The following is a 12,609-nucleotide window of genomic DNA, read 5'->3' as shown; positions in this document are numbered from 1 at the left end:
TAATGAAATCAAGGCAGAAATCAAGAAGTTCTTTGAAAACAATGAGAACAAAGATACAACATACCAGAATCTCTAGGACACAGCTAAGGCAGTGTTAAGAAGGAAATTCATAGCATGTATTGTCCACATCAATAAGTTAGAAAGATCTCAAACAACCTAACTTCACAACTCAAAGAATCAGAGAAACCAAGAACAAAAAATCCCCAAGCTAGTAGAAGACAAGGACTAACAAAAATCAGAGCTGAAATGAGGGAAATCAAGACACGAAAACCCATTCAAAAGATCAACAAATCCTGCAATTAGTTTTTTGAAAAAAATTAATAAAATAGGCTACTAGCTAGACTAATTAAGAAGAAATGGGAGAAGATCCAAATAAACATAATTAGAAATGATGAAGGGAATACGACCACTGACCCTAAAGAAATAAAAACAACCATCAGAAACTACTATGAACATGTCCACACACACAAACTAGAAAACCTAGAAGAGATGGATAAATTCCTGGATATTAACACCCTCCCAAGACTGAGCCAGGAAGAAATTGATTCCCTGAACAGACCAGTAATAAGCTTCAAAATGGAATGAGTAATAAATAACCTACCAACCAAAAAAAAAAAAAAAAAAAGGCCAGGACCTGACGGATTCACAGGTGATTTCTACCAGATGTACAAAGAAGAGCTGGTACCGTTCCTACAGAAACTATTGCAAAAAACTGAGGAGGGACTTCTCCCCAACTCCTTCTATGAGGCTAGCATCATCTTGACACCAAAACCTGGCAGACACCCAACAAAAAAAGAAGACTTCAGGCCAGTATCTTTGATGAACATTGATGCAAAAATCCTCAACAAAGTACTTGCATCCAGCAGCACATCAAAAAACTAATTGACCACAATCAAGTAGGCTTCATCCCTGGGAGGCAAGGTTGGTTCAACATACAAAAAATCAATAAATGTGATTCATCACATAAACAGAACTAAAGACAAAAATCACATGATTATCTCAATAGATGCAGAAAAGCCTTTTGATAAAATTTAATACCCCTTCATGTTACACTCTCAATAAACAGGGTATTGAAGGACCACACCTCAAAACAATAAGAGTCATCTATGCCAAACCCACAACCAACATTATACAGAATGGGCAAAAGCTGGAAGCATTCTCCTTGAAAATCGGCACAAGACAAGAATGCCTTCTCTCACCACTTCTATTCAACATATTATTAGAAGTCCTAGCCAGAGCAATCAGGCAAGAGTAAGAAATAAAGGGCATCCAAATAGGAAGAGAGGAAGTCAAACTATCTCTATCTGCAGATAACATTATTCTTTATCTAAATACCCCAGTCTTGGCCTCAAAGCTCCTTCAGCTGATGAATAACCAGCAAAGTTGCAGGATATAAAATTAATGTACAAAATTCCCTAGCATTCTGATACACCACCAACAACAAAACTGAGAGCCAAATCAGAAAGACAATCCCATTCACAACTGCCACAAAAAAACAAAAAACAAACAAAAAAACAAACCTAGGAATACAGCAAACCAGGGAGGTAAAAAAATCTCTACAATGAGAATTACAAAACACTGCTCAAAGAAATCAGAGGAGACACAAACAAATGGAAAAACATCCCACACTCATGGACAGGAAGAATCAATATAATTAAAATGGCTATACTGCCCAAAGCAATTTACAGATTCAATGTTATTCCTATCAAACTACCAATGACATTCTTCATAGAACTAGAAAAAATTATTTTAAAATTTATATGGAACCAAAAAAGAGCCTGAATAGTCAAGGCATTCATAAGCGAAAGGAACAAAGCTGGAAGAATCACATTACCTGACTTCAAACTATGCTATAAGGTTACAATGACCAAAACAGCATGGTACTGGCTGGTACAAAAACAGACACATAGACCAATGGAACAGAACAGAGAGCCCAGAAATAAGGCCACTAATCTACAACCATCTGATCTTTGACAAAGTTGACAAAAACAAGCAATAGGGAAAAAACTCCCTACTCAATAAATGGTGCTAGAATAACTGAGCCATAACGCAGAAGACTGAAGCTGGACCCCTTACATCATATACAAAATCAACTCAAGTATTTTTTTTAATTATTATTTTTTACATTAAATACTTAAATGTAAAACCCAAAACTATAAAAATCCTGGAAGGAAACTTAGGCAATATCACCCTGGTCCGAGGAACAGGCAAAGATTTCATGAGAAAGACACCAAAAGCAATCACAACAAAAGCAAAAATTGACAAACGGGTTCCAATTAAACTTAAGAGCTTCTGCAGAGCAAATGAAACTGTAAACAGACAACCTACAGAATGGGAGAAAATATCTGCAAACTACGCATCTGACAAAGGTCTAATATCCAGCATCTATATGGAACTTAAATTTACAAGAGAAAAACAACCCCATTAAAAAGTGGACAAAGGACATGAATAGATACTTCTCAAAAGAAGACATACGTGCAGCCAACATGCATATGAAAAAAAGTTCAATATCACTCATCATTAGAGAAATGCAAATCAAAACCACGAGATACCACCTCACAGCAGTCAGAATGGCAATTGAAAAGTCAAAAAGTAACAGATGCTGGTGAGGTTGGAAAGAAAAGGGAACTCTTATACACTGTTGGTAGGAGTATAAATTAGTCCAGCCATTGTGGAAAGCAGTATGGCAATTCCTCAAAGAGCTAAAAGCAGAACCACCATTTGACCCAGCGGTCCCATTACTAGGTATGTACCCACAGGAATACAAAGCATTCTACCACAAAGACACATGCACACGAATGTTTACTGCAGCACTGTTCACAATAGCAAAGACATGGAATCAACCTAAATGCCCATCAATGACAGACTGGATAAAAAAATTGTGGTATGGCCAGGAGCAGTGGCTCTCACCTATAATTCCAGCACTTTGGGAGTCCAAAGCAGGCCAATCACCTGAGGTCAGGAGTTCGAGACCAACCTGGCCAACATGATGAAACCGTGTCTCTACTAAAAACACAAAAATTAGCCAGGCATGGTGGGGCACACCTGTAATCCCAGCTAAATCCCAGCTACGTGGGAGGCTGAGGCAGGAGAATCGCTTGAACCCAGGAGGCAGAGGTTGCAGTGAGCCGAGATCATGCCATTGCACTCCAGCCTCAGCAACAAGAGCGAAACTCTGTCTCAAAAAAAAAAAAAAGAAAAGAAAAGAAAGAAAGAAATTGTGTTACATATACACCATGGAATATTATGCAGCCATAAAAAAGAACGAGATCGTGCCTTTTGTGGGAACATGGATACAGCTGAAGGCTATCATCCTTAGCAAACTAACGCAGGAAGAGAAACCAAATCCTGCATGTTCTCACTTACAAGTGAGAGCTAAATGGTAAGAACTTATGAACACAAAGAAGAAAACAACAGACACTGGGATCTACTTGAGTGGGGAGGGTAGGAGGAGGGAGAAGAGCAGAAAAGATAAGTATTGGGTACTGAGCTTAATACATGGGTGATGTAATAATATGTACAACAAACCCCTGAGATGCGTGTTTATTTATGCAACAAACCTTCATATGTACCCCCAAACATAAAATTGTTTTTAAAGAAATTTATCTAAAAATGAAGAGATACAGGTTTATATGTAGATGTAAAACCAGATGACAAAATACACTGAAATGCTAACATCTATAAAGGGTGGGACAGCAGTTATTTATCATCTTCACAGTTCTCTACATCTTCCAAATTTTATAGTTAAATAGTAATGTATGTATTTTAACATTTGGATTTGTTAATGATAACTAATTGGGGATTGGGATAGCAGCTCTTCAGAAACCGAAACCAGAATAAATGCCTATTCAGGCATCTATGTGATCAAGCTCTTTATTAAGAAATCCTGCAGCTTGCTGAGAAAAGTCTAAAGGATCACTGACAATGCCTCAGCTACCTACCCTTGGTTAGAACCAATGTGGGTCCCCCTAAGGTACCTGCAATGGGCCATGGTTTCCTCAGAGGGCTCAGCGAAATTGACCGACAATAATGGCAGACAACTTAGCCTTCAATATCAGGAGCCTGTCACAACCCAAGTCAGCCCTGTTGCTTACTAAAAAAAATATTTTAAAGTCCGTTTGCCTACCGACACAACTGGTAAAACAACCATATACATTAAAAACATATTACCTTATGGTTGATATGGGTTTATAGGTTGATTTTACCTAAAGACCTTGCAATTAATCTAGTAAACACAAATGTATATCCATGTAACAATTACGATAAAAAAAAAGTCAATGTGGCAGAAAAGAGTAAGAAAATATGTATTCTCATTCCAGATATGCTATTATAGTCATCTAATTTGGTTACTTTAGAACCTCTGAACCTTAGTTTGTTTAGATGTAAAACTGTCTGTGATCTTTTTCCTAGGAACTTTTAAAATTCTGATTCTTATAACACAGTATAAGAAAGCAAATGCAACGTAAGGTATTAAAGGCATAATGAGTGAAAGTTTATTAAAAGAATGAAGACTTAAGCTGGGTTTTAATGACAAAAAAATTAATAGAAGGAAAAATAAAGAACATAAACAAAAGCACAAATCTTTACTATCAACTATTTCCCAGAGACTGCTGCTAAATGCTGGGAGTATAAACTATATACTGTGTGACCTCAAGGAACACAGGTACAGTGGCAACCAGCAACCAAAGGGGAAGATTTCACAGAGGAAATGACATGGGGCTGGCAATTCCGTACCTCAGCGTGTAAGGTAACACTCAAATGCCTCGCTATGCCACAGACGTCAGTGTACTTACGTCCTCAGAACAACAGTACTGTCTTGCACATTTTCTACCTTTCCTAATAACCTTACATGTGCTACTATAACCGTACTAATTAAAAAGCTTTTCTGCTGTCAGCAGGTACAGGAGAAAAAAACAAAAAACAAAAAAAAAGCTCCATCTCTGAATGTTCTTAAAATGAGCCCTGTTTTTCTACATTTTAACCCATAAAAAATATTAATCCAAAATATGATAGTTAAAAATGTACCTAGCAGCTTCGTTTTTTAGGAATTTATCTTAAGGGGAAAGGAAGCATATAATAAAAAGATTTACCTATACATATGTTCATCTTAGTATTGTTTGTAACACTGAAAATTACCTAAATGTAATTTAAATGAATGAAATGCAAAAACCTGTAATATATGCTTAAAATGGAATACCACACAGCCATTAAAATAATGTAGAATTTGTCATGTATTTGTTGACATGGAAAGGAAGATGTCTATGATACAGAGACAAGCAATTTTAAAAAGCAGGTTACCAAACATCATGATCCTATTTTTATATGTAAAAGTATATATATACACACTTAAGACCCGGCACGGTGGCTCAAGCCTGTAATCCCAGCACTTTGGGAGTCCGAGGCGGGCGGATCACGAGGTCAGCAGATCGAGACCATCCTGCCTAACATGAGGAAACCCCGTCTCTACTAAAAATACAAAAAATCAGCTGGGTGTGGTGGCGGGCGCCAGTAGTCCCAGCTACTCAGGATGCTGAAGCAGGAGTATGGCGTGAACCTGGGAGTTGGAGCTTGCAGTGAGCTGAGATCGTGCCACTGCACTCCACCCTGGGTAACAGAGCAAGACTCCGTCTCAAAAAAAAAAAATTATATATATATAAAAATTATACACATATATACGTATATATATTTATATATAAACACACACACACACACACACACTTAAATACATATGTTTATGTATACCAGCATACATATTACACATTTATATGTTTTGAAGACAGAATCCAGAGTTCAATCCCCACTCTTAAAACTAAGGTGAGGCCAAGTGCACTGGCCCATGCCTATAATCCTGGCACTTTGGGAGCCCAAGATGGAAGGACTGCTTGAGTCCAAGAGTTTGAGACCAGCCTGGGCAGCATGGTGAGACCTTGTCTCCACAATAAATAAAAATTTAAAAGTTGACTGGGTGCAGTGACTCACACCTGTAATCCTAGCACTTTGGGAGGCTGAAGCAGGTGGATCACTTGAGCTCAGAAGTCAGAGACGAGCCTGGGCAAATGGTGAAACCCTGTCTCTACCAAAAATACAAAAAATTAGCCATGCATGGTGGCACACGCTTGCAGCCCCAGCTACTTGGGAGGCTGATGTGGAATGACAGCTTGAGTCTGGGAGGCAGAAGTTGCAGGGAGCCGAGATCACACCACTGCACTCCAGCCTGGGCAACAGAGGGAAACCCCATCTCAAAAAAAAAAAAAAAAAAAAATTTAGCCAGCTCTAGTGGTATGTGTCTCTCCCAGCTACTTGGGAGGCTGAAGTGGGAGGATCACCTGACCTCAAGAGTTCAAGGTTGTCAGAGCACGGTAGCTCTCACCTGCATACCCAGCATTTTGGGAGGCAGAAGTGGGAGGACTGCTTGAACCCAGGAGTTCAAGACCAGCCTGGGTAACATAGTTTACCCCATCTCTACAAAAATAATTATTAAACTAAAATATTGTTGGGTGTGGTGGCACACGCCTGTGGTCCCAGCTTCTTGGGAGGCTGAGAAGCAGAAGGATCGCTTGAGCCAAGAAGGTAAGGCTGTAGTGAGCTGAGATCGTGCCACTGCACTGTCACCTAGGTGACAGACCAAGTCCTCCATCTCCACAAAAAAAAAAAAAAAAAAGAGTTCAAGATCGCTTTGAGCCAAGATTACACCACTGCGCTCCAGCCTAGACAACAGAGTGAGATCCTGTCTCAAAACAAATCTTGGATGAATTATCTAACCTTTCAATGTCAGCTTCTTAATCTCTAAAATAGTGTAAAACCTTTGAGGATTAAATAGAATGTATGTATGTATAATATTTATGAACCACTTAATCCTCTAGCTATCACAGAAAACAGACAAAGAGTAGTATTTACCCTTGGTCAGTGTCTATAAAGTGATCAACTATTCTGTTGTTAAACCAAAGCTACCCCATAAATATGTACAATTATTATGTATCCATTTTTTTAAATGGAAGTTATATTCAGGAACAGAGATTTGTACTTACCAGGATACAATGTAAATTTGTTAAATTCACAACCTCACAGACAGTTTTTATTCTATCTATTAATCTTGCAAAATAGCTGACCATTTCTTCTCTTTTAATTATTTTTGCATATCGAGGGAAGGTAGGTGGAAGTAGCCTCTGGTTCACAAGGGGTTCAAAACCCATCATAATTGGATGATCTAAAAAGAAAAAACGAAAGTAAAATTTTTCAATGTTTCTCTGAATTTAAAACTGCAAATGCTATTAAATATAAAAATGCCAGTTTAAAGAGCTTTTTCAAACAAATTTTAACCACAAAATCCTCTAAACAGATTTTATAGTTTAGAATACATCTATATATATACATTTTTGAAAAACTAAATAAGTAGATTTAATAACCTAAAACTGTACTTCCTTCCTACATGGTGGTGATAGTGGTGAGGGAGGCGAGTTTCTACGTCAAAATGAACGCGAAGAAAAAACTCCGAGGAAAAAATAGGGTCATTATATTCCTTCAACACAGAGGAAATGATACATTAACCATGAAATTGTGAAGAAAGGTAAAATGGGAACACAAATAATGTAGGCTTCTCTTCCCCTCAACTACTAAACAGTAGAATCCATTCAAACTTAGCTATACAATAATCCTAAATAGCAGAGCAAAGCAGCATAGCCCTCAGCCCTTAGCCCTCAATGAGTCCGAAATGCATTTGGTACGAGATGTAATTACAGAAATCCACAATGCTTTAAAGACAGTATTGTAAGACACCTAAGGGTGAGTTCCTCTTTCTTCTCTGTCCACTGGTGATCTCACTTTTCACACTAGTGCATAGCTCCAAACCAAGTCTTTCTCAACTTGAAATCTAAAATGAGGGAGTATATCGCTAAAATGACACATGAATAAGAATTTTTTATTCAAAGTTCTCCTGCTAGTCTACAAACAGACCACAACCTAAGAAAAAATATGGTTTCAGATGCCAATGAAAGATAAAATTAAAGCTGAAAAGCTGTTATTATTAAGAATCAAAAGACTGACAACCATATTATAATGCCCCTGAGATATACACCATAATTGTTCTTTAGGACCATGCAAATAAAGATGTTCCCAGGGTTCTTGGTCTTTTTCCTCTTCTCTGTATTTTCTCCCTAGGCAACTGGTTGATGTTACTTATTCTAATATAAATTCCGATTTAAATGATGATTCCAGACTGAAATCTTTAGCCCACAATCCTTCTTAGTTCCAAACCTATGGCTTATAACTGCATAAGGAACATTTCCACCTTGGTATGCTGTATCATCTCAAAAGGCAAATGTCCAAACACTCTCTTTGTTTTTCCCCTAACACTGCTTTTCCTCTTACAGGCCCCCTTTCTCAGTAAAATGACCCACTATCCTTACAATTGCTTAAGCCAGAAGCCTTGTCTCTTCTCATTGCCTTGCCTATGCCTAATAAGTTTTAAAGATTCTAATTCCTAATGTACACTCGATCTGTCCCTCCTCTTCCCTCTTACTGCTACTGCAACAGCCTAACTGCACTGATTGCTCCCTCATTCAATTAATCCTATACGCTGCCACCTCAACTGTTTCATCTAAAACACAGCCTCGTTTCATTCTCCAAATCCAAAAACTTTGTTGACTCCCTATTATATACAGTACAGATTCTTTGGTAGAACACTGGAAGGTACTTTCCAATTTCCTGCTCTCCCTATGGAAAAAAAAAAACTGCACTCCAATGGAAAACTACTCACTGTCAGATTGATTCCATGGGAGCTATTCCATAAATCTATACATTGTAGGCAAGTGACAAACATGCAATTTCTATCCTATCTAGTAGAAATTCATTGACTTCTTTCCCCTTTTATGGAAAAAAAACAACTTTGCTACCATTTACAACTTATTTCAACATTCCATTACTTCATATAAATGTGTGCTGTTTAAAAGTTTACATTTGAACTGCTATAACATGTGTTTGAATGATTTTAGCATTCTTTTTTTGTTTTTCCCCCCTGAAATGGAGTTTCACTCTATTGCCCAAGCTGGAGTGTAGTGGCAAAACCAAGCAATTCTCCTGCCTCAGCCTCCCAAGTAGCTGGGATTACAGGTGTCCACCACCATGCCCAGCTAAATTTTGTATTTTTAGTAGAGATGGGGTTTCAACATATTGGCCAAGTGGGTCTTGAACTCCTGACCTCAAGTAATCGGCCTGCCTCAGCCTCCCAAAGTGCTGGGATTACAGGCGTGAGCCACCGCACCCGGTCACATTCATTTTTGCTTTATATCTGTATGAGAGTCATGGTTTTAACCTTTTTCTGAAAATGATCTCTGAACACTCCCTTCTCCTTAAGCACTGTAAACTATAAGCATGCACAGTGACTCACAAATTTCATGCTCTTTTATGCCTCTTTACTTTTTACGCAAACTGTTTTCTCTACCTGTAAAACCTATCCCCTATGATTAGGCTGGTAGTTTTGAAACAGCTTGAATGCCTTCTCCTCCTCAACTCTCCCCAGTACTTTCTATATATACTACCGCACTGTCTATATGGAGTTATGTCATTTTCCCCTCTCTCTGAGCTGTTCTGAAAGCAGGAACTGGCTTAATTTCTCAAACACCTAAATACCCAGCTCATATGTTTGCTCAGTAACAAGATATGCAGCACGCTCAAAATAAAATGAAAGGCTGTTTCTACTATAATGCAATAGTTTGAAAACTTCATATAGAACTAAAGTAGTAATACCAATGCTATAAAAAGCTTCTTCACCATACCAACACAAATATATTTTGAGTTTTAATAAATGCATGGAATTCAGATACTTCAATAGTGTATCACCCTTATTTTCCCTGAAAGCATTCTAACGTGCATCTAAAATTATTATTCAGGAATATTCTTTTATTCTTAATCCACACATTTTTAGAGGCCTATGTCACAAGTAGAAAATTAAGTGGATAATAGCCACTCATGAAAATCTGTATTACCATGGAAAGTAATAATGGGAAATGGACAACCAATATTATATTCTGTACTACATTCACTTTTATACAAACTAAAAAGCAGCAGCACTTGATCTCTTCACACGAGATGCCAGTAGCACCCGCTGTACTGTGAAAACCAAATATGCATCCAGACATTGCCAAATGTCCCTGGGAGGCCCCAGTTGAGAAACACTGGTCTACACAAATACAACAAGCAATCATAATTCAGTGTGGATACACCCAGGATTTAATAATCCATTGAAAAATTACAGGAACGACTTCCTAGAAAAGTTTTGAGTTATTCAAAGGACAAAGTATTAGTCAAGACAAGGTCTTCCAAGCATGTAAAAGGTCTACAGCGGGGGTCCCCAGCCCAGGTCTAGTAGCGGTTTGTAGCCTATTGGGAACCAGGCTGCATAACAGGAGGTGAGCAGTGGGCAAGCAAGCAAAGCTGCATCTGTACTTAAGCCGCGCCCCATCACTCCCATTACTGCCTGAGCTCCACTTCCTGTCAGATCAGCGGCGGCATTAGATTCTCATAGGAGCGCAAATCCTATTGTGAGGTGTGAAAATGAGGGATCTAGGTCGCACGATTCTTATGAGAACCCAATGCTTGATGATCTGTCACTGTCTCCCATCACCACCAAAGGGGACTGTCTACTTGCAGGAAAACAAGCTCAGGGCTCCCATTGTGTCTACATTATGGTGAGGTGTGTATTTCATTATATATTACAATGTAATAATAGAAATAAAGCGCACAATAAATGTAATGCACTTGAATCAACCAGAAACCATCCTCCTCCCACCCCTGTTGGTGGAAAAATTGTCTTCCACAAAACCAGTCCCTGGTGCCAAAAAGGTTGGGTGGGGACCACTGGCCTACAGGACAGAGAATATGGCTTTTCTTTTTTCCTTAAGGAGTTGCAATTTTCCAACTCCTAACTTCTCTAAACTCAGGAAGTAAAAATAGAAGCCTATAAATAGACTGGAAACAAAGCTTCTATGATAAATTTAGAAGTTATCTATATACTCCTCTCCATTCTCCACATATATTTAAACTTTTTCTCCTCTACATTTTTGGTCCATGTTAATGATTAAAGGAGTTGCTAATGGCTATTTTTAAGTCTCAGCTGTTGTTGAATCTCCTGCATAAGAATTTAGTAACCATCCTATACCAGACATCATAAGTTGCTTGACTAGAAAAGAGGGTAAGAACCCAGTTACAATAAAAGATCAAACCAGTTATTCAGGATGTAGACTACGGCTGAGGGGCTAAAAGGTAGCCAGGAGATTGCATTTGGTTTCAAGGCAGTAGAAATTATAAAAAGTTAAAAGAAGCTTTATCAAACCCAGTATCTTCCCAGAATAAACTGTTTTAACATTTTCCCCCTGTACTGCATACCTCTACCACACTATTTCAGGTTGTCTTATATGGAAATAACCTGAACAGGCTCTAATGCCCCTTACTAAATGAGCTCAGAAAGAAACATAATTCATGGCACTTCCCACCTAGCATATGCCCACTGAAGTTTTCCTGAACTGAACTGGATACAAATTAGACAACATAATTTTCAGAGCTTCCTTCTTATTTCACAAGTCTATAGGTATATAAAAATTATCTTGGTTTTCCTGTTAAAACACTTCATAAATAAAATGCTAAGCCAGGCACAGTGGCTCGTGCCCGTAATCCTAGCCCACTAGGATGCTGAGACAGGAGGATTGCTTGAGGCCATGAGTTCAAGACTAACCTGGCCAAAACAGCCAGACCCCATCTCAAAAAATTAAAAATTAAAAATAAATAAAATGCTAAAGTCACTCAGTACAAGAGGGCCAAATAAGATTATCTTCCCTTCAACTAGCATTCTCTTAAAATAATAAAGTATAACTGATATTTTCAAAACATTATGATACACAGGTTTAAACTGTGAAAGTCCTAAAATTCCTGTTAGGTCACTGGTCTTCATTATTAACAACAGAAAAGTATTACCAACAGCACATGGTCATTACATAATAACTTTTTCTTTTTTAAAAACTGATGTATAACAGTTGTATGTATTTTTGGGGTATGTGGGATATTTTGATACATGTACACAATGTATAATAATCAAATCAGGGTAATTAGGGTATCTGTCACTTCAAACACTTCTCTCTTCTTTGTACTGGTAACATTCCAATTCTCTGCTAGCTGTTCTGAAATACACAACAAAATAATAACTACAGTCTCCCTTCTACACTATCAAAAAATAGAACATATTCCATCTATCTAACTGTATTTTTGTACCCATTAACCAACTTCTCTTCACCTTCCCCTTCCCCCTTGATAAAAGATTTATGGTAACAAGTACTTTGGTTTTATTGAACAAAGTAAGTTATTCTAAAAGTAAATTAGATGTCAAAATTAAAGATCTGGAAATGTATTAGTCAAGAGAGAGACTATATAATTTATTCGACATAACTTTCATGAGTTACATAAGCAATTTATAGTCAGGTTTATTAAAATAATGAGTTTTGGCTGCCCTTAAGTTGGAAAGAATTCTGGAAAACAAAATAAAAGCTGCTGAGCTTCAGTCATGTTATTCTGCACTTCTTGGCTACTTTATTTCCTTCTACAAAAAGCTGTAAAAGTGTA

The 12,609-nt window shown here is 37.8% G+C and overlaps 1 protein-coding gene across 7 annotated transcripts in view; it reads right to left on the bottom strand.

The window, feature by feature from the left end:
- Positions 1-12,609, bottom strand: part of NAA35 (N-alpha-acetyltransferase 35, NatC auxiliary subunit) — a 91,234-nt gene that overhangs the window by 21,275 nt on the left and 57,350 nt on the right. For all 7 annotated transcript variants that reach the window (XM_077965350.1, XM_015117992.3, XM_015117989.3 and 4 more), the window contains 1 exon segment: positions 7,029-7,207. In XM_077965350.1, coding sequence (XP_077821476.1) covers positions 7,029-7,207 — 179 coding nt within the window.

This window comes from Macaca mulatta, chromosome 15 (genome assembly GCF_049350105.2).
Source record: "Macaca mulatta isolate MMU2019108-1 chromosome 15, T2T-MMU8v2.0, whole genome shotgun sequence".
In the NCBI taxonomy this organism is placed as follows: domain Eukaryota; kingdom Metazoa; phylum Chordata; class Mammalia; order Primates; family Cercopithecidae; genus Macaca; species Macaca mulatta.
Note: the sequence above shows the minus strand (reverse complement) of the source record. Positions and strands in the feature narration are given on the sequence as shown.